The 22,244-nt window shown below is 41.2% G+C and overlaps 4 protein-coding genes across 5 annotated transcripts in view; all 4 read left to right on the top strand.

The window, feature by feature from the left end:
• ppp1r37 (protein phosphatase 1, regulatory subunit 37) overlaps window positions 1-2,269 on the top strand; it is a 34,595-nt gene extending 32,326 nt beyond the window's left edge. The window contains 1 exon segment of the mRNA XM_030766954.1: window positions 52-2,269. The gene's annotated coding sequence lies outside the window, so the exon portion shown is untranslated.
• Window positions 2,270-10,387: 8,118 nt separating this feature from the next.
• Window positions 10,388-14,249, top strand: selenot1b (selenoprotein T, 1b). Of its 2 annotated transcripts, none has more exons than XM_030766963.1 (6): window positions 10,388-10,567; window positions 11,472-11,582; window positions 11,713-11,839; window positions 12,544-12,631; window positions 12,970-13,132; window positions 13,657-14,249. In XM_030766963.1, exons 1-5 carry the CDS (start codon window positions 10,425-10,427, stop codon window positions 13,092-13,094), a joined length of 594 nt encoding a protein of 197 aa, XP_030622823.1. In that variant the 5' UTR covers window positions 10,388-10,424; the 3' UTR covers window positions 13,095-13,132; window positions 13,657-14,249. The 2 variants fall into 2 exon arrangements, with proteins under 2 accessions (XP_030622823.1, XP_030622824.1); XM_030766964.1 differs by having other exon boundaries at window positions 12,970-13,136.
• A 727-nt stretch (window positions 14,250-14,976) lies between these two features.
• Window positions 14,977-16,735, top strand: tsen34 (TSEN34 tRNA splicing endonuclease subunit). Its single transcript, XM_030766962.1, has 4 exons — window positions 14,977-15,400; window positions 15,579-15,717; window positions 15,904-16,185; window positions 16,416-16,735. The coding sequence occupies exons 1-4, from the start codon at window positions 15,047-15,049 to the stop codon at window positions 16,610-16,612; spliced, it is 972 nt and encodes a 323-aa protein (XP_030622822.1). The 5' UTR covers window positions 14,977-15,046; the 3' UTR covers window positions 16,613-16,735.
• A 2,342-nt stretch (window positions 16,736-19,077) lies between these two features.
• On the top strand, window positions 19,078-21,204 carry bcl7bb (BAF chromatin remodeling complex subunit BCL7B b). Its single transcript, XM_030766966.1, has 6 exons — window positions 19,078-19,206; window positions 19,838-19,913; window positions 20,032-20,131; window positions 20,236-20,409; window positions 20,668-20,741; window positions 21,084-21,204. The coding sequence occupies exons 1-6, from the start codon at window positions 19,115-19,117 to the stop codon at window positions 21,153-21,155; spliced, it is 588 nt and encodes a 195-aa protein (XP_030622826.1). The 5' UTR covers window positions 19,078-19,114; the 3' UTR covers window positions 21,156-21,204.
• The last annotated feature ends 1,040 nt before the right edge of the window (window positions 21,205-22,244 follow it).

Genomic DNA, 22,244 nt, shown 5'->3' with positions numbered 1-22,244 from the left:
GTGAGTATATATGGCTCATTAAATACACACGCATCTCTCTCTCCTCTACAGGTCTTGTTAGTTCAGAGAGACACGTGGGCTGATTGTCCATTCAGCTGAGCCTTTGGACTTGGAGCTCCCAGTCTTTAACCCTTGCCCCATGCCATTACCACAAACTTTCTACAGAGCCCATACCGCCTCCACACCACATGGGGAACTGTACCCCCTGCACCTGACCTATTGACAAATTATAGTAATGAATCAATAAAGAGAAAAGACAAAAAAAAAAGAAAGAAAAATGATCATCTTCATGAAACATCATCACAGAAATCTCATTCATTCACTAAGCTAACCAGAGGACACACGCACTTAAATATATAAGATTTTTTTTTTCTTCTGGGGAAAAAAAAAATTACACTATTCTGTCACTACATTCCCACTGCAAAGGAATCCAATAAAGTCAGGCATACCAAAGACACACACACAGAAACACACACACACAACAGTCTTGTCTCTGTGGTTCCAGCGTGACATACTTTGTCTGTTGCACACTGCTCATGACTGCTCCCCTGTGGACAGAGGAGTTTACTGCAGCAGGAAGATTGGATCATCAAGTTTACCCGAATTGTTTGTTTTCAACTGACAAGACCTGAATGTGCAGGACACTTCTTCAGCTTTTGACTGAATGGAGGAGCGGTGGGACGGGTGGGAGGGGGGTTGGGGTGGCTTGATGTGCTTTGTGGATGTGTGTGCACTTTTGTGTGTGTGTGTGTCACGTGTTGTTCTGTCTCCTTTAAGAGAAAACAAAAAAGTTCTGCCAAAGTGACACGTTCACTCTTCATGCGTTACCTGCAGCTTTGGCCTGCTCAGGAATCGTCTCGTGTCTGACTAGCGATGTTCATGAACCCCCTCAGAGCCATCTCTGCCAAACCCCCCCACACATACACACACACACACACACACACTCTGTTAGAGCTGTCTGTGGGTTTCTGCAGTGAGAAGAGCAAAAACACAGCCTCTAAAGCCTTTAGGAAACCTGTATGAATGTTTGTAACAACAACCTCACTCTGTCTGGGCTGAATGATGACATTCTCCAGCTGGAAATCTTCTCCGGACACTTTGACCATTGCTACATTTCCTTCAGCTGGTTATTGTTTTTGTCTTTCCCCTGCTTTATAGAAAAAGAAATGAAAGTCAAAAGGAACCCCCCTGCCAACACATTCACAGGCTCACATGCACACTCACATACACACTTTCACACACACAGTCTATCTTGTACTGGTTATACACTGTGTGTAACCACACTTTGACAGCTAGAGACAGAAAACTATACATTGCCTTTAATAATTTTTCTCCTTTTTGCCAGTTTTGCTGCTTTGCTGAATTGGTTGTTTCTATTTATTTTATGGCTAAATGAGCCTTTTGTGTGATCCCCCCCCCTTATCCTCTTGCCTTTCTTTTTATTAGTTATAATTGTGGGGTTTTGCTTTTAAAAATTTCCCCTCTGGTGTATATTTTCAGATTGTATACAGAGCAATTATAAAGTTTAAGGGTTTTTTTTTTCTTTGGAAGAGGGGAATGGTAGTTGGGGTGAGGTTGAGCTATCCCTCGGGCTTGGGTATTGGGGAAGGGTAAAAAAGAAAAAAAAAAGTGCAGTTGTTGAACTAAAGAACAAAATAGAAAGAGAGGAAGAAAAGCTACTGTAATAATAAGAGGACAGCCTGAAGGACTGGGGGATCTGCTGACTTTCCGTAGAAAAACACTACTTTGTCAAGTGAAGCTACTGCCACTTGGGGTGCTAGAGAACTGCAAGACCACCTTTGGGGGAATGAACAGTTTGGGAAAGAAGAAGAAAAAAATCAAGATTGTAGTGAGCCAAGAGGATCAGGAACAAGTAGTGGGAGAACAGATTGCCAGACCCAATACTCTAATGATCTGTTGTCAGGTCCTCTCTCTGTACTCCTGTCTGTCTGGTCCTTACTCTGGCTTGTCTCCCCTTCACCAATGATGTCTGTGTAGCCCATCAGGACTATCACTGTGAACTGAGAGGTGGGTTAGCAAGTTCCACAAAGCCCCCAAAATGGTTTTCCTCAGCACCCAGATGTCTCTGGCATATAAACAAATCAACATTGCTGTGCTGCCCCCCAACCCAATGTTTGTAATGCTTTAATTTTTAGTCACTTTTAAATTCCTTGTTAAATTAATCAAAAAATGTGCTGGTAAATACAAAGATGTGTATGGCAGATATTTTTTTGTTTCTCTCTCAAATAAATGCATGTGATGATAAAGTGAGATGCGAGTATTTTCCTGAATTGGTCGAAGGTGGGTTTTTTTTTGGGGGGGGGGGGGGGGGGGGGGGGGGTTTGATGTTGCAGAAGGAACTGTCTCGTACTAACCGTATTTGTTGTTTCTGGACATGTCAAACCCAGTGGGAAATGAGCAGCTTCCCATAGTCTATGTCAGGAATGTACTGCACAAGTATTTGAAAAAGCAAACACAATACAACACACAAAAACATCCCTGAGCACTACAGTTTAGATGAGAGTGCGCAGGTAGCAGTTACATGTCATTTTTTTTTTTTACTCTGCATTTCACCATTCAGTGTTGTTTTTCTGCATATGTTTCTATGTCACTTATCTCCCAATAGCACACTGGTCAAACGTGTTGTTCCAGATCATTTAATGGTACAGAGGATCTCTATCACAGGTGTATGGCTTTATGAGCTCCCAAAGGCCATGCACACTCAAGCGAAATAGAGTAACAGATTGTAGTTACGTCATCTTGTCATATAACAAAAATAAAACGGAACGCAGAGATCAAACTAAAAGAAACCGTGGGTTTAAATGTCGAAAGCAAGTCATATTCTCAAATGTCAGAGCTATGTTGTAGATGCACAGCTGTGTGTCTTTATGACACTACGTAGGGGTGCTACAGTGGAGAGAGCCACAGAGACTAACCCCAGAGTGAAAAGGAGCTTTGAATGTTGTATTTGGGTTCAGATGAAAGCATGCTAAACCCCAGGTGGTTTGGTGGTTTTAGGAATTAATGACCTCACTGACCTCCTCTGAGAGGGTGTAGTATGCTGACACATGAAAAAAAGACCCCCACCCTTTCCCCAGGAGTTCAATATGTTTCAGATTAGGAGCTAGCAGGTAGAGGTTTTTTTTTTTTTTTAACAGGACCAATGCATCTAACTGTATTAAAGAATAAGTGTTAAATAATTTTGGATTTTTTTATTTATTTATTTACCTAGTTATTTTCGGTTCCTCACTGAGTTTATGTACTGTTGGCTAACAGTTTGAACTGATCTCGGTGGTCTAGTTCTAAAGTCGCCAGGTCCACTGGAGCAATGAAGGGGTCTCTTACATGCCAAGCCTGAGCCTGGCGGGGTATTTGACTCTGTTCTTATTACTCCAACTTTCTTCTGAAGGTCTTTCACACCATAATCCCTTAGTCAATCCCCAGGTTATGTAATAAAATGAGAGACGATGGGAGAGAATTTTTTTTGACCTCCTCATCTTTAATGTTTCTCCCTACTAGTCGTCCTCATTAACTAAGCTCATGTCTGTATGGAAGGAGATTAGACTGGGTGGTCCACTATTAAACATCCACCATGACATTTAACAGAACTCGACCAGATGTATGGCATATGTAACTACTATGTCTGTGAAATCAGTTTAATTCTTACTGTATTTTTAAATACGTTAGGTTAATTTTAGGTGTTTTTCCGTATATGTCCTTTGACTTCTGTAAGCCAGTCCGCATGCTCATTTTCCATGATATATTAATTACGCTCACAGAGGACTCACACAGTCGGTCACTGGGGACTGACTGGACATCCAGTCAGCATTCAACCCCTATGGAACTTTTCAGATCTCTGTGATTCTCAGTGAGTTAATGTACTGTTTACATGAAATAATTGGTGTCTATCTAATTCTTGGTAAGTAACCTTCTCAGTTTTCTGATTGTGGTGATTTATTTTGGATGAGAAGTGTATCTGATAATGATGATGGGACAAAACAGTAATCAGCTGACATGCCTTTTATCTTTGCCAATGTTTACACTAGGTCTACTGGAATCAGATCTTCAGTTTTGCTCTAAAATTCAGAAAGAAGCACACACACACACAAATGTATCACATTCACAAGTTCTCTTAAAATCATGGCTCAGGTAAATAAATTAATTTATGCTAGTAAATGTTTCGTTTGGATTCTGCATTCCATGTTGTCAAACAAAGTCCAATTATCACCTCAAAAGGATTTCTTCATCCGACTTGACAGAGCGAGCTGACCTACCTGTCACTGGTAAAACTAATCCACTCAACAAAGAAATTCAAGTTGATTGACTGTCGCTTTGAATGAGACCAAAGGGTCATTTTACATCCAATAATGATTTGTACTTTTGTCTTTTTCTCTCTTCAGCTACTTCAACAAAGTCTTCAAGTTTTATTTTAAAGTTGACCACACTGATTCTGTGATGTCAGTCTGTTGGTGATACTAATTACTCAGCAAAAAAATTAGTAAAAAAAAAAAAAAGTACATAGAAATAACACACTGCCTGGATGCTCTAACCATTAACAAGAGATCAGTGAGTTAGAAACACGTCACTAATCATCCCAGACAGACCCAATAGAGAGTGAAGATGGTCTTCTCAGTCAGTATTGTGTTGAGGTGGACCATTAAAGTCTGCTTCCGTCATTACTTATTCACCTATAAATTTGGACCTCATGAGCAAGATGTTCTGCTGTAAATGAATAACTGATCATTAGGGTCATGGTGTAAGAGCTTGTTTGGTACTAGTGCAACTGTACTGGAAGCTGAGGTGTGGATAGTCTGCTGTTGTTTCCTCTAGTCTATAAAAGTGGATTTATGTGTGAACCACAAAGAGAATACAACTCCTCAGGTGAGAGACATTTTTTCTCCAGTGCTTTACTTTAGCTCAGTCTTTTTCTGTCACAGACACAGGAAAGGATGCAAGCCTAGTTTATCATTACATTTAAGAATCAAACCATGAGCGCTGTTCCCTTGATAACAGTCCTCACATAGCACTTTGCATCACATTACAGTAACTGTCAAGCTTTGACTGACGTTGATGTTGAAAATGAACATTTCACATTTTGGGTGTATTTTCTTTGGAAATTCATTGTCTGTGGCAGTGCCGAATTATCAAACTCATCCTCGTTATTGTGTCGCCACTGCTTAACAGGACCTGTGGAATGTGGAGCCTTGTTTAGTTTAGCGTTGAATAGGCCTTTCCCCTCGTGTCAAGCCAAATCTAGCCTGTTGGTTTATTGTCCACTGGACTGCGCTTAATCCCTGAGAAGATTCACGTAGGCTTAAACACTAAAATCAAATAATAAAGGAATGCAGTGAATCAAGGGGCCCAAGTTTCTTGAGTGCCTCTTCAGATACTTACCGCTCAGGCTCAGTTTTGCGAGTAAAATCAGCGCACGTGTGCGGGTGTTATTTGGGTTTACGGTAACGCCATTTCTCTTAGAAGATAACGCACGAATGCCGAAAAACTTGACAATATTTCCGTTGCTACTCGACTTTTCAAAACATCATAGTACTAAATTGAGGATTGCGTACAGAGTTGTTGGATCAACTACTATGGATGTTGCATATTTCCTACTTTTTCTTTATTTTCTCCCTCCCCCTTTCTGGTTTCAACTTTTCGGGTCGTATAACAGAGCTAGCGGTCTACTTCAGAAATAAATTCCTGCAATGAGCGCTTTCTCTGAGGCAGTTTTGAGGATGAAAAAGACCGGGAGGATGTCTTCTCTCACATGACTGCGATTAGTGTTTCGTTAGGTGGGCGTGAGGGAACAGGCAACCCACCGGCTCCGAACATGACTGGCGAACGACACTAGTTTTCTAGTGCCTGTGCTGGTTTAGTCGGGTTAGCACCCCCAGCGTTTTACGGTACCATATGGCATTTGGGACAACCCCTCTCAAAACAGGTGACTATTATGTCTGTTGTTACTTTTCGATATTTAGGATAATTTCAAAGGTTAATTTGTTATTGATATACGGATAAATGGATGACACCAGTGTTGTTTTTGCAAAAAGCGCAAATAACTTGTGAAAGGTAAAAAGCTGGTTCAGCGATTGTTCAAATGCCTGCTTAGCTTCTTTCCTCTTCTGCGTGTGTGCGCGAGACAGGTAGAAGTAGTTGTCATATGAGTTAGTGTAAAATAACAGTCCTAATTCCTGCTGTGTTACGATGTGTAATATGTTCTTTGCCGCTGGTTGATCCTTAGGAGTGCATTATCCACACATGGTCTTTCAGCCTTTTCCGAGTAAGCCACAGTTCATCAAGCTTAGCGGGAACATTTCCAAAAAGAACATTCCAATGTGTGAGGGGAAACCTTGAGGCGATCTGAATGAGATGCATTCCACTGGACATGAAGTCCGGGACAGAGATAACTGTAGTCGGGCAGCATCTTTGTTACTTTGTAATGTGGTCCTTATTAGGGGCCTTGGTTAATTCTTTCGGAACAGTCAAGCAAGTGCTAAACAAAGACTGGAAATGAAAGTGATCTTTACTTTACTGCCCGTGATTTTCACAAAGTAATAAGGTTATCAGCTGTCTTAGAGTACAGGATGTATTTATCTATAAATTAGATACGTTAGTGTCTGTCATTGTATTGATTATGGACACTTATAAATGACATAAGCAGGAGTGTCAACAACACAATGTTTGTAAAGAAAGATTTTCATTTTATTTTAAAGGACGAGGAAGATGTTTCTGAAAATAACATAATATGAAATTTGTGCAGAAAGTAGTTTCTCCAAATGTTATTTTAGCAATTAAATGTAAAGCTGTGTGCAATATTTTTCATAAATTGAGAGCTTTAGATTCATCTTCATTGCCAGTTCTGACTGAAGGCTAATTTCAAATTTTGAATTGCCTTTAGACTAGGCAATGAAAGTACAGCAATCACACAATGTAGTTTGTATCCTAGGTATGGATAACCTGTACAGTAGCTACATACTACTCAGAGAAAGTGTCCCGTAACATCTGTCTCATGTTCAAGAATATACCCCCGACACTGTCAGTCTGTGCACTAGCTTCTCTATGCACACAGTCTATTCTGGTATAGCTGACCTTCGTATGGTTTTCACTAAGCATGAATGCAGATGGTGTTCCATTCTACTAGGAGCATTTGTAAAAGAAATATGTAGATTATGACTAGATAGATACTAACTAGCTGTGAAATATCCCTGATTTGAATCTTGCATAACTTTCAGTTATAGAGGTAAATCAGCTGATCATATATGGTCGAATAAGAGTAGATTACTGCCATACGAACAATACAAATGAACAATCAGTGCAGATGCAGAGTACATCACTGTGAAAAACTATCAGTGGTACCTAGCTACCTAGGAGTCCATTTGTACTGAGTGAACTGTCAGAGTCAGCTGGCAGTGAATGTGACCCAGTTCAGCTTTTTCTCCCTTAGTTTGTCCCTCTAGTTACATATAGTTTTTAAAATAATTATTAAACCCTTTATTAAGGGTTTATTAATATTTAATGTCTTAAATATGAATGAACTACTACTACTACTACTACTACTATTAATAATGATGATGATGATGATAAATTTAATATGTTTATAAATATTTCTTAAAGGGTCACTGGCACCTTTCCCCTTTGCATATGAGTTATGAATGACGTTCATGTACAAACATATTTTTATATGGTTAAGAATAAGTTAAGGTTCAGTTTGTGTGTGTGTGTGTGTGTGTGTGTGTGTGTACTGCACAGGTGAGATGTCAAGCACGCTTGGGCTCCTGGCTGGCTGCATGCACAGATTCATGCTGGTTCTTACTTTGACCCTGGTGATATGTGAGTTGGTGGTTAGCCGTCTATGCAGCTCCCTCATCAATATGGTGGACTGTTTTCATACTCTATTCATACTGCTCCATATGACCCTGCTCTATATGGACACTTCCAGAAGAGTCCCTGTATCCCCACTCACCAACCCATATAACCTCAGTGCTCCTGTTCAGTGCACTCCCCAGCCTACAGTCCAGACTACCTCACACACCAACAGGAACTCCACAGCCCTTCCCAATTTCAACTCCTGCTCTTCAAGTCCTGAAGCCCATGCTGCACCTGTTCTCTCCTGTGCTGGTTTTTGTCCAGAAAATGGAGCCTACAATAGCAGACGAATACAGCCCTTTGGATCTCTGATCTCTGCTCTGTTGCTGGCCTCCCTCTGTGCCTCCATTACATTAGAAATCATCAGCCAAACGCTGCAACCCCACCCCATTCAGCGCCCCCTGCTGGCTGCTGTGGTAGGTGCAGTCAGTCTCCTGTTCAACATTTTGGTGCTGGCCATTAGCTGGAACAGACATCTGGATGTAGGTTTTTCTTGGAGGCTGTGGAAGAAAGACGGCACACTCTCCACGTTAGATGATAAAGGTACTGTGTGTGATATTCTTTGATTCTTGATATTAATGAACTAAAAATGACATGGAAATATTCTAGCATGTCCCTCACGTGTTTACTCAGTTTCACTTCCCTTCTGCCACTTAGCATTAGCTGGCGGTGAAGTCCAGTCCGCAGCGGCAGCAGATGCTGAGGGCAATAGTAACATTTGTCCTGTTTTGGAGAGTACACTTCAGGATGGACCACTGATGTTCTGTAACCCAGCAGCTCCTGCCGTGTTGGATCCTAACGTTGACCTCTCCTCATCCATCGCATGCCCTGATCGTCCTGCAGGTTGTAGCCTCACTCTGACTGAGCCCAACCATCAAGAGAACTCAGTTTCCCATAGTTCAGGGGTGAGTCGACAGTGGAGCGGTGCTGTCAGGGTTGTGGCTGCTGTGATTCAGGGCCTGCTGAGTTCAGTCCTGGTGCTGACTAACGGCCTGGCTCAACTCCTCAGTGGGCATGACTGCCTACACTCACAGGGGGTCTGCCATCTCCTTGTCTACCTGGACCCAGGCTTCTCCATCCTGACTGTGTTTATGCTGCTTGCCATAGCGTTGCCTGATGTGTATCGTTACGGACTACTGCTACTGCAAGCCACGCCGGCATGTATCTGCACAGAGAAGTTGGCCACCTCCATTGCTCACGTGCCAGGAGTGTTTGCAGTTCACGAACTGCACGTGTGGCAGTTGACGGAGGCCTGTGTGATAGCATCGGTTCACATTCACTGCAAGCCAGAGTTCGAGGAGAAAGAATGCAGTGACCTTATGACTGGTGTCACAAAGGTGCTGCACAGTGCTGGTATCAGTCACTGCACTGTGCAGCCGGAGTTCCTCGCCATGGAAACAGATTGCACTTTGGAGGACACTGCGGCCACTGGGCCGCAGAGAACTTCAGCACTGCCAATATGCCCTCCCTGCAGTCTGTCCTGTGGAAAGGATTGTGCTGATAGGATGTGCTGCTCTCCCAGAGAGGAATGCCCTCTGGCGCCCTCTAGTGCACATATAGAGGACAAGTCCCAGGTTATGATAATTGCAAACACCTTCTTGTAGATCAGTAGTTCTCAACTCCAGTCCTGAGGGCCCCTTGTCCTGCACATCTTTGTTTTAGCTCTCCATTATCACAGTTAATTGAGCTCATCAAGGGCTTGATGATTAATTGATCAGTGGAATCAGGTGTGTCACTCCTGTGACAATGAAGAGTTAAAACAAAGACATGCAGGACAGAGGGTCCTCAAGACTGGAGCTGAGAACCACAGTTGTAGATCATTTGTCTGAGACCCTATAATCAGAGGTCAGCAGCCTTTTGTTCCAGAGCTAGCTGGGAACACCTGATGGTGCTATTCAGACAGATGGAACTAGTAAAATAAAAAAGCATTATATCAGGTATGCCTTAACAATATACTCAGTTCTCTTTTAGGGTACAGCTTTTGGGTTTCTAATAATTACATAGCCCTTATATTGCGTTATGTGTGATGTTTATGTACATGTAAGTTAAGGCTTTTAATATATTTGAGTACCTCAGTGTTTTTGTTCCCTTCGATACTGACATCACGCTTTTAACCTAGTTTATTAGAACTCTCAGTAATGTAGCGCTAGTAACAAGTTAATTAGGTTCTCCTCTGACAGGTGTTCCGTTATTAATCTGGAACATTTTTACCTTATTTTATCTCCCTGTTTAATATGATCATAGCTCATGAATTACAATTAAGTATTTAAAATGTCATTTTCCATGAAAACATCCAATCGAATAAACATCTTATTCCATCTGAGACGCTGGTGTGCTGTTTTTATTTTCTGGACGGTGTGGAGTCTGGTAAGAAGTTTACCGAACTATTTTCTAACCCTTTCCCATATAAGTTACACTCCTGTCACCTGATTCGACAACACATTGTAGTTTGTTGAATCCCTCCCTCTGGTGGCAGCTGTTGATTTGATGATCAACCATTCCATGAGTTCTTTACACCGGAAGAGCAGTTCGGCAAACAAGTGAACATCTGGGCTGTCGACATGCTACAGAGAATGGAGAAACTGTGGTTGTCGGTCTTATTCCTCTGCGTGCTCTCGATGTATCACGCCTCGGCCGAAAACGGTGGAGTGAAGAAATTAAAGATGCAGTTTGCAGCGGGACCACTGCTTAAATTTCAGATCTGGTAAGCAATCAAAAAGAAATCGGAAATGTTAGCTAGATTAGGCAAACTGGCTAGCTTCCCTCTGTGCTTGTTGGCTAACGTTAGCGAGGGTTAGAAAAATTAGGTTCTGGTGGCATGGATAATTGAATTAGTCACAGCAGGTTGGTCATTTCACTTAAGGATAATGTCCAGCCATGCCAAATGCCTGAAATCACAGCGTTTTCAAATTATATATTATTACTGAAGGCTCCTCTGTAGTAGCCTCATGTGCTATCTAGCAACATGCGAAGTGTGAGCAAGCTAACGCTTACTCAAGACAATTTGCTTCGGAAAACTAGTAAATTATTACGTGTTTTGGTTCCATGTTATGTCACATTAAGTCGCAGGCTGTTTGGACTGGTTTGACACTTTGACAAGTGCAAACACGTAATCTGTTTGGTGAAAAATTTAAAAGCTTCGGTTAGTCCTCTGTAACTCGACTGCCTAAAAATAGTCACTTTGACCTAAAATGGATACGTGATTTTTTGGTGATAATTCTACGACAGGTGATTCACAAATAAATCAACAGAATTAATCCCTTTCGTCCGAAACGTGCTTTATTGTTAATTTTGTTTTGATCGTTTTCTCTGCTGTTGTGTAATTCTACTCCCGTCATCGGGCATCACAAGTTAGAACAAAGTTATGCGTATTCATTACATTTCAAATTGACGCTCTCGCCTGTCACACCACAGCCAGAATAACGCGGTTCAAGTCTGTATATTTACACTGATGTAGTGGGTTTTTTTTTTGGACCTGTAAGAGTTACCTCTCGGGCCGATTCTTGTCAATCCTTTGAACGTTAATGTTGATTGCTGTGTTGGTGTGATGTTGCGCTGATATCTAACCATTTAGTTTTACGCTCTCACTTTTGCCGTTTACTCTACAGTGTTTCCTGAGGATACAGGCGGGTGTTTGAGGAGTACACACGGGTTTTAACCCAGAGGTACCCAGACATCCGCATTGAGGGGGAGAACTACCTGCCCCAACCTATATATCGGTTAGTTGTGAGGTCCCTTACCTAACTTTGCAGTTAAAAATCCATTTTAAGAATGTCTTGAGGCATGGTTGGAGTTGGCTCAGTCCTTATCTTGACCCCTAAGCTGTTTTTGATTTATTCTTTTTTTCAGACACATTGCTTCCTTCCTCTCCATTTTTAAGCTTGTTGTAATTGGGCTCATTATTGTTGGTAAGGACCCATTTGCATTCTTCGGAGTAGAGACTCCAGGGCTCTGGCTTTGGGGACAAGAGAATAAGGTGAGATCGACTGACAGAAGTGGAATACAGGTTCTGTTGTCTTGTTTAAAATGGCTGTGGTTATATCAGCACCTGCCTGGTTTATATCTGCCAAAGAACACACAGGAGAGACTATTCACAGCAGTGTTTCCTACTGCATGCACGACTGACTCTCTGCAGACTAGGGGCGCATTGGCAGCTAATGGTTTTTAATAAACATCGAAGCCTGTGTCTTGTCTATCTTTATTAACATGGACTGAATGGAATAAATCAGACTTACCATACTTATCTGGATCTCTGTTTCTCTGGTTTTTGGGGCTCCTGGCCTTTTGACACTACTCTCACTGCCCTTAAGTTTTTATGACCTCAGTAAAGTTACCTGCTAAAGGAGATCGATTGATTATATAAACAAATGAACACAGGGCAGTGCTCATGGAACCACATACATTTTAACTGTTACAGCAGCTGACTGCTTTAGTGTAGCGCTGAGTTGTTTATTCCACCCTCAGGTTTCTGTGGTTTTGGTCAGCAGGGGTATGAGCTTTTCCTTGTACTCATGCTGCATTACTACACCAGGCACTGCATACACTGCATTTGAATTTTTACAGTCATGGTTATTTTTTCCATTGTCCACCAAAACACCTGATAATGGTTTGACACTGTAATGTAGATAAATGTATGAAAAGTTGGTGATAAATATTTAATTCAGCTTTCTCTCCTGACAGATATATGCATGTATGATGATCTTCTTCCTCAGCAATATGATTGAGAATCAGTGCATGTCCACGGGAGCCTTCGAAATCTCACTTAATGGTGAGAGTTTGATACTGTATTAAAATTGTGTGTTTCTGCGTGATTAAACAGAGTTGGCTAGAAGGACAGGGTAGATCAGAGACTCTTCTGTAGGTCATGCATGTCTGTAGTGTCAAACGCAAACTATGGACTGCATTGGAAAACTGATTGCTTTATATACAGTGTCTTACAAACTTTCCAGAATTATTTATGAATTAGAGTATGAAAAGCCATTTAGAAACTCTGACAGAGTACAGGATCAAATGAGATGCATGCAGACCACTGCTCAGTTACTATCTGAGAGCTGTCAATGACTGTGTTTACATTCTGCTTTGTAATGTGTGTGCGTGTGTGAACAGATGTGCCTGTGTGGTCTAAGCTGGAGTCCGGCCACCTGCCCTCCATGCAGCAGCTGGTTCAGATTCTAGAGAATGAGATGAAGCTCACTGCGCATATGGATGGTCTCCCTCACCAACGCTCCTAACATCTGTCACAGGAGACAGGGATTCTCAGTACCCCTCTGTAGGTAACAGACACAGCTATTCCAACCTGTTACTCTGAAAATGAAGTCTCTCCTGCACTTTGCTGGGGGTTATTTTAATAGTGTCACCGGGCATGTTGACTGTAGATGAACTGTTTAAGCATCTGTTCAGCCCCCAGTTTTCGGTGAATCATGTTGCTTTTAAAAATTATACCCTGTAATAATATTCTTTCTCGCAAAAGGTTCGATGACCGAACAAATATTCTGAGTGCCAGTGTGTTGAAATGTAAAGATATAAAGAGCCACTGGAATGTTACCCTTCAAGAATATGACTTGTAATGCATGCTGTTATCTTATCACATCTTTTGCATGTAGTTATGTCACATGACCTTGAATGGGGTTAACGTTGAAATGATGTTTATTCTAACACTTTCTCTCATTCTTTTTCCTGCTCTCTCTTGTTTTCTCTCTCTGTCTCTCTCTCATTCTTTTTCCTGCTCTCTCTCTTTTTCTCTCTCTGTCTCTCTGTCTCGCTCTGCCCCCCTCCATCTTTCTCTTCCTGCAGGTTTGTGGTTAGTGTCCTCGGTCAGTGAGATATCACCAATGAAGGTCTGTACTGAAAGCAGTCTTGCTGCTGGTGCAGACTGGAAGCCCAAGGCATCTTCACTGTTCCTGGAGGGACCCGCCCACCTGTAGGGGGCTGAGGAATCCCAGCCAAAGAGCTTTTGGTCAGAGGAGGATTATGAACTGGGTGTTTTTTTTACTCAGTTGTATGGTTTTGAATAGCTGAAGAGATCCAGCTGTCTGTGAGTCTCATGAGTTAAAGTAATATGAAATCAATGGACCCAAGTTGTCTGTGCGTTATGGTGGTTCCAGTTGTCTTTATGTCTGTTTGAGAAAAGAATCATGCATAATTGTTCACTAGTAATTCTAATCCTGTTTAACCTGTCATTCATTTTGTACTTAATAAATTATGAGAAGAAAATACACTGACATGCAGTATATTCATCCAAATTCTAACACTGTACATTGAGAAACATGTTTGTTTTAATTAATATATTTTGATTTGTTGTAATTTTGTATATTTCTTTTTTATAGCTTGAGGTGAGGTATAACTAATAAAGCTGGTGTCCAAGGAATGACATTTTCATATTTCCATTCAAGTTTGAAAGCTATCAACTAAAATCGTGAGGTTAAAAATAGTAGAATCACCAGCACCTTTTCCATCTTGGATCCCAAATAAAACATTAGGTGTGATGTTTTTATGTCAGCTCAATAAAAAAAGAACATTAAAGAATGATAACATGTTTGTGTGGGTACTGAATTTTCTGTAATCTGGTTCATGAATGATCGACTGATGGGCCCTTATTCAATAATGCTATGGGTTTTATGTACATTCGCACCAATACTTGCTTCCATTTAGGACGTATCGTGATGAAGTACGCGAGAGCAGGATGTGGCAGCTCATTGGTCAAAAGGAGAGGTGCGTGTGACGTCATCTTTCTCACATGTATGCGGAAATGTTACTACTCTCCAAAGCTACGTTAGGACGTCTCACTATTGAAATTAATGTGAACGATACGACAAAGTAACTAAAGCGACTTCTAACTTGGTCTGTAATCACATTTTCAAGTTGTGCCGTGGCTCCACTGCATTGTGCTTTTTCAGTATGACTGAAAAGGCACAATGTCCGTCAGAATATCGTATCTCAGTCAAAAATAACTTCCACATGGACTCCATGTGCAATTATGAACAGTGCTAGATACCGAAGTACGGCTTACCAGAGCAGCAAACAGCAAATTTGAGGCTGCGGTGTAAATTTTATTTAAAAGTTAAAAGTAACTGTAAATATAGTCCATATGTTTTTGCCTAATATGGGAAACCGTCTTGGAACTAAAAGAGAAAAGCAGAGCATCTCGCTGTAAGTAGGCGATTCAGCTCTTCACGACAATGAAATGGATTCGTTATCGCCAGCACATGCTGCGGACACCTCTCTCTCAGATGAACAGTTGCCACAACAAAGAAACGGTTTGCGCGGAGATGAAGCAACGGGAACCGATATTTATGATAAAACCCGTCCGAGTGGCCAGGTGATTGGCATCAGCTTTTGTAGAGACACACCACTGCTGTGGCGGGTAGCTGAGTTGAAAACAGCCCGTGAGGAATTCGGGGTAATAGGGTCCCTGGTTGGGTCATTGGCCAGACAGCCACGGCAGAATGTACGTTTGGGAAGACCGTTAGAGCTACTGAACGAAGAAGCACAGTTGCTCTCACAGACAGGGAAAGCCGTGGCCTTACGCAATGTGGAGGTAACTGCTTACCCGTGTGGCATTACGCTATTTACAGATTAAATTTAAGTGGTGATACAGGGTTAACATACTCTGTGTTGTTTGTGCTACTCTAGACAGCTAGCTTTCTGCTCTGTAGTCATGTGGCCGTATGACAATATATATTATCTTAATTCTTACTCGGTATCTTTATTTGCAGTCTGAGGAAGAGGAGGGCAACTCGGAAGCTGTGCAGCGTTACCAGGCTTATCTGGATCGTAATTATGAAGAGCAAAAGGCCTTAGCACTGGAGGACAAGAAAGCAGTCCTGCAGAGAGTCAAAACTGAGAGACACAACTGTGAGCGAATCCTGAAGCCTGTTATTCCATGCAGTCTTTGATAATGCACTTTACAAACAGAGATATCAGTGTGTTAATGTGTGATTTCACAGATGTCCAGAAATTTGTACAGGCATACTGTACCATTTAGGCAGTGTTTGGCCAAGTTTCCAGAAGAACTACTACTGACTTTGTTTCCTCTCTTAGGTAACACTGGTGGTGAAGATGTAGAAAAAGCAGTACAGAAACGTTTGGACTCTCTGGACAAAAGCTTCTCTTTCCCACGTTCTGCCATGGCTATCCAGCTGTGCACAGCTAGGGCAGGCCTAAGTCACTGCCCTGAAGAACGTAGCTTTTTGGCTGCTGATTGGCCAATGCCTCAGGATGCCAGGTCTCAAATGAGGTTCGGTGTGTTCAGGGATCTACGGAGACGGGGCTTCTATCTTAGCTCTGCTGGGAAGTTTGGGGGTGATTACCTTGTGTATCCAGGTAAGTTTGCCCTGTGAAAACATTACACATGTTCTTGCTGTTACCAATCAATAGCAGACATCATATCAAAGTTGAAGTGTTGTTGACAAGTACTGAAGACCTTTGTAGAGGAAGAGGCCGTATACAGTTTTGTTGACATGGAACATGTTCCTTGTTTCCCAGTGAGAGTGTTTTGACTGTGTGCATGTGTCTGATCTACATGTCATCCAGCTCCTTCAATGTTTCCACAGGCGATCCTCTTCGTTTCCACGCACACTTCATTGCAGTGTGTGTTTCCATGGATGCGCAAATGCAGCTATACGATATTCTGTCTATAGCACGGCTGGGGTCTAACGTGAAGAAAACAGTTCTGCTGTGCTCACCTGGTAACAGTGAGGAAGAGGAGGAGGTGGTGTACACATCGCTGCAGTGGAGTGGTATGGCTTAGAAATGCAAGCTGTCTCAGAGCTGCGATGGTTACAGCAATGACAGTAGTAGCACTCAAAACAAGGACACTCTTCATCTGTGCCATGAGAAAAGTGTGTGTGTGTATTTGTATGGAGTTAGTGTGTGCTTTTGAACAGGCTAGTACAGGCTAGGAGTATGAACACTGGTCTTACCACCTGTAGTTTAAGTGATAATAAAATGAATAAATGAATAAAACATTGTCTAAATTCATTATATTTCTGTGCCTGTGTAAGTCTATAATGTTCTTATGTGGAATTGATATATTTTCCTGTGAATACTGTTTTGGACTGTTATAGGAGCCGTCATTTTGACTAAGAGAAAACCTGGACATAAACACAAACAGCTTTGACAAAAGTAAAGTGTGTGCTAAACTTGTCAGTGGATGACAAGATAGAAAAAGTGATTATGTTCAGTGCAAAGGGGTTGAGATACTAGTGGGCATTGTGATACAGCAGTACATACACCGATGAGCCAAAATATTATGACTACACACAGGAGAACCAAATAACATTGATCATCTCCAAACAAGGGCACATGTCAAGGTCTGGGAAGATTAGATGGTAAGTGAACAATCAGTTCTGAAGTCACAGAAAATTTTTATGATGGTTATGGGAGGGGAGGAATGTGTCACAACACACAGTGCATCACACCCTGCTGCGTATGGGGCTGCGTAGCCGCAGACTGGTCAGGCTGCACATGATGACCCCTGTCCAATGTTGAAAGCTCCTATAATGGGCACGCAAGCGTTGGAACGTGACCTTGGAGCAGCGGAAGGTCGTCTGGTCCAATGAGACCTGTTTTCTTTTAGATCACGTGGATGGCCATGTACATGTGTGCTGTGTGCCTGGGGAAGTGATGGCACCAGGATGCACTGTAGGAACACAACAAGCCAGTGGAGGGAGTGTGATGCTCTGGGCAATGTTCTGCTGGGAAACCCTGGGTCTAGCCATTCACGTGGATGTCAGTTTGACACGTACCAACTTCATAAACATCGTTGCAGACCAGGTACACCCCTTCATGGCAGTGGTATTCCCTGATGGTAGTGGCTTCTTTCAGCAGGATAATGCGTCCTGCCACAGTGCACACGTTGTTCGGGAATGGTTTGAGGAACCTGATGAAGTGTTCAAGATGTTGCGCTGGCCTCCAAATTCTCCAAATCTCAATCTGATTGAACATCTGTGGGATGTGCTGGACCAACAAGTCCGATCCACGGTGGCTTCACCTCACAACTTAAGGGACTTGAAGGATCTGCTGCTAATGTTTTGGTGCCAGATACCAGAGGACACCTTCAGGGGTCTTGCAGAGTCCATGCCTCGGCAGGTCGGTGATGTTTTGGTGGTACATGGAGGACCAACGGCATATTAGGCAGGTGGTCACAAGTTTTGGCGCATTGGTGTAGATACATGAATAGAAACACATCTGCAAACTTTTTAACTAGTCCATCTATTCTAGATTCAAACAGGTCTTAAAACTGTTTAGTGTTTTAAGAACTCTCGCATCTACAGTTGACACAATGCATCTTCAAATACTGATAACACACCACATTTTCATCCTTGCTTGTTTATGATTTTTTAATATGTAATGAGCATTGCTGAACTTTCATTTGTGGACAGTCATGGAGATCCATCTCACAATTCCATTTTTGTAGTGTCTTTCACAACAGGCACTGTCATAATGCAGTCTTCCAGAATACCAGACCTGAAATCTGTTATTTGACTAGATAGTTGCATATAAAATGCTTTTCTCTAGACACACAGTACAACCTTATATGTTTAGTTAAATTATACATCATAGTGGAACATGAATCCAGTATTCAGCAATGCGTTCTGCATTCAGATATTTAGATATCTATGTGGAACTATTATTGAAAAATCTCTGTTCGTGAAAGTGGTGTCCCAAGATAAAAACCTTGGGCGTCACTTACAGAAGAGTACTTCTCTGTACCATGCAGCACAGCCGGACTATTAACGGGCGATACGCTTTCCATGTGGGAAACTACCGTTAAGCAGAGGCTTCTGAGGTTCTGTCTCTGTGCTGTAAACAAAGATATCGATGTGATTTACTGTAAATGCCCCACTTTCGGTCTGTCAAGATCATCTTCCCTCCTGTCAGTTCAAGAACTCAATCTGAAATTTGTGAACGTTCGCAGAAAATTCTGAAATATTCAGTTGCAAAAGAATTAATGTATACGTGTGGTACCTATTTTCTTTTCGGTTATGATGGTGATATCTTAAGTATGATTTAGTTCTGACATTATTTCAACAAGAGTGATTTGACGTCTGTGTTGTATATTTCACATGACCATCTAATGACGCAGAGAAGCTATATTCTGTGATTAACTAACGGAATGTAAAATAACCTAGTGAAAGATAGCGGGTAGTGAAGCCTCGCGAGATTAAGATATACAGACAGATCAAATCGCAGACGAAGAAGCAAAGCAGAGAAGGGGATCCTGAAAAACTATTTAATAAATATCCTCAAAATGTCGGGGCGATCAGTTCGTGCTGAGACACGTAGTCGTGCTAAAGACGATATCAAGAAAGTGATGGCAGCGATCGAAAGGGTCCGTAGATGGTAAGTCGAAAACTGATGAGGGGGTAAGTTTGTCTTTTCACAAAAAAATGTAACCTTCAGCGTTACAACAACAAACTTCAGAGTCCATCGAGAGAAAGGATTTGAATGACAGAAGAATGACATTTAAGTGGACCAATAATCGGACGTTCAAACGTCTTGTCAGTGAGGGGTGGGTGGGGCTTCATTTCAAGAGCTTGCCCAAGGGCTTATGAGTGTGCATAGTGAAGATGGTTTGTGCATAGTGGTTTCCGTAAACCAGCTACACTAAAAAATTTCGAGTCACTCGAATTTTGAAACAGAGAATCCAGATGGATGTTCCATCCGTTCCATTTCTTAAGTATCTGATGTGAATCTTTATACAAAGACATACTATTCACTTCCACAAGTGTGTCAGATGAACACAATCCAAAATACACGTAGTACTCATTGATCTGATGCGAAGTTAACATACGAGAGCCAGTATGATCAAACACACGACTGCGCGGTTATTTATTTATATTTTTACGGTCAATTAATGAAGTTTTACCATAACCTTAATTTCATTCTTAGACAATTGCTGATGCCTGTACATTGTACGTGAATTCACTTGAACACGACCGAGCTCTTTAAGATTGTGATTTATTTTCTTTAGGGAGAAAAAATGGGTAACTGTAGGTGACACCTCACTACGGATATTCAAATGGGTGCCTGTAACAGATACAAAACAGGTAGGACCAGGGCAAATAAAATGACAACACTGTGATATACCATTGTATACCCATGTTTTGTGGTATTTTAGCTGGTCATTGCTCTTTTTTTTGCCCCTCTAACCCCTGTCTCTTGCAGATATACAAGACAAAAGGTACAAGTGTTGGAAGAGACCTTAAAGGCCTCCCTACTGATGTGGTTCTGGAAAATGCACGCTCAGTCCTACTGGATTTTCAGGGTGATTAAAAGTTTTAGAAACAGTTTGCAAAAATGCCCATTTAATGTCTCACTTCAGTCACTAATGTATCCCCAGTCTCATTCACCGTTTAACATTTCTCTCAGATGACAACAGTAACCAGAGTTTCCTGTCTGATGCATACCAGACTAGTGCTAAAGTGGACAGTAGCAGTAACTCCAGCCCACAGCATGCCAGTGGAGCTGTCAGTCCTTCCCACAATTCCTTCTTCCGTACAGAAGACTCACAGCCTCCCACACTAGGACAGGAAGCCATGGAGGGTAAGAGAGGTCAGATGTCATTTTCACTGCAGTAAATCAGTGTTTTCCCCATGCTTACAAACCACATGTACTGTAGGTGTATATGCTCACCAAGGCATAATATTAATTGTGTGTGCCAAATTTGGCCTTTGTGTCATTGTAAGCATTGTTACATCTTAGTAACATTGTGAAACACCCCTCTGTTTAAATGTATTGTTTTAGTTTGTTTATTCCTCTGAGGGTGGGTTTATTGTTTTTTGTTTGAATCTGCATGCACAGAGCCGTCACTGACCAGCTGTGAAGGCACTGACGAGCCCCCCACTCTGATAAAGGAAGACTTGCTGTCTGCTCAGGTATTTCCAGTCCACTCCCACACTCTCTGACATTTTACAGACTCATATTTACAGGCCATGTGATTATATGATCAAAGGATGTATACAAAATGCAAGACTGATTTTGCATTTCTGCAAGAGATGTCAGAAATCCCTCTGATCGCACAGCTGCACTGAACATGTTGTATTTATGTGAATGTGTGTGTGTGTTACTTCTTAACACAACAATGAAGCAATAGAATGTATATTTTGAGGCCACTGATATCACTGTAAATATGTTTAGACATGTTTGCACTACATAAATGGACACAGTCAGTTGTATTTTTCTCTGGAACACAAAGAATGTCATTGGTTTTTCTCTAGGAGGAGGATGTAGTTGCGGGAGCTCCACCACTTAAACGGGTTTGCACAGAACAAAACTCCACCCTTAGTTAGTGCTACTATAATATTCTACTCTGGTTATCCTTTATTCTTGACTGGATATTTCTGCAAATGACACTCCGTTAAGCATGCATTCTGTTCATCAAATGGCTGCGTGCTGTATTTGTACTCTGAAGAAAGCTTTGCTATTGCGTCGACCCTTAGTGAGTTTGTTTTTTTGTTTCTTTAAGTTACTTGTTAATTATTGGAAATCTGACAATCCAGAGATGCAATCAAATGTTATATTTGCCTAAGATTTTACTCCATCTTTATCTCAGCAGTTCCCAGTTTCTACTACTTACTGTCAAAGATGCCATGGATTTTTAATATTTTCAAGTGTCTTCGCTTTCTTTAACTTGATTTGTCTGACTTAGCTTGTTTAAAAAACAGTATAAGATTTTTTTTTAAGCCATTTTGTTTATGTAAATATTTTTTAAAGCATACCTACATAAATGTTGCACCACAGTATGCGTGACATATTATGCCAATATATACACGTTTTTTTTTCTCCCCCAAACAGTATCATCAATGTGGTATTATTATTTTTTTATTATTATTTTTATGCACAATACTTTAAGAGAAATCTTAAAGACCGTTTTAAAATAAATGCAGAGAGTAAAAAGTACAAAAAAGAAAAAAAGAATGACAATATGCATGCTTAATTATTTATAATGTATGCTGCATTAAGAGAGTAAAAATGTTTTACAGAATAGTGATAGAGGGTGTTTTACAAGTTTTGGCCTTTGTGAAAAAATATTTTTTACAGCTGGAAGAATAAAGTATGTGTAAATAATTGAAAATACAATGCTTGTCTCTTTTTGTCTCTTTATATAAATTATTTTTCAAATATAAAAGTAAGAATGAAGACTAGGCTAGCTACATTACACCAGCACAGTTGGTGTAACCTAGCTTCCTTTCTGTCAGTGAAAGGTTGATTTAATGGGATACTGTCTCCCTGATAGTATTGCCAAAATGTTACAAATATGAATGGTCTTAACAGCAGAAATATTGACAGTATCTGTGATAACTGTTCAGCATCCCTTTGTTTATGGCTGAATTCACCAAAAAGATCGACCTCGCTTCATTAGTAGTATGCTTATTTCA

The sequence above is a fragment of the Chanos chanos genome, chromosome 2 (genome assembly GCF_902362185.1).
Source record: "Chanos chanos chromosome 2, fChaCha1.1, whole genome shotgun sequence".
Lineage (NCBI taxonomy): Eukaryota > Metazoa > Chordata > Actinopteri > Gonorynchiformes > Chanidae > Chanos > Chanos chanos.
This window is presented reverse-complemented; position numbering and strand designations above follow the sequence as displayed.

Bases quoted from the DNA above. Each gene is read 5' to 3' on its own strand.
- tsen34 (XM_030766962.1), top strand. From the start codon at position 15,047: ATGGATTCGTTATCGCCAGCACATGCTGCGGACACCTCTCTCTCAGAT. The intron at 15,718-15,903 runs GTGAGCGAATCC...TTCCTCTCTTAG, and splicing joins CAAAACTGAGAGACACAACT to GTAACACTGGTGGTGAAGAT. The intron at 16,186-16,415 runs GTAAGTTTGCCC...ATGTTTCCACAG, and splicing joins TGATTACCTTGTGTATCCAG to GCGATCCTCTTCGTTTCCAC.
- bcl7bb (XM_030766966.1), top strand. From the start codon at position 19,115: ATGTCGGGGCGATCAGTTCGTGCTGAGACACGTAGTCGTGCTAAAGAC. The intron at 20,410-20,667 runs GTAAGAGAGGTC...CTGCATGCACAG, and splicing joins AGGACAGGAAGCCATGGAGG to AGCCGTCACTGACCAGCTGT. The intron at 20,742-21,083 runs GTATTTCCAGTC...GTTTTTCTCTAG, and splicing joins AAGACTTGCTGTCTGCTCAG to GAGGAGGATGTAGTTGCGGG.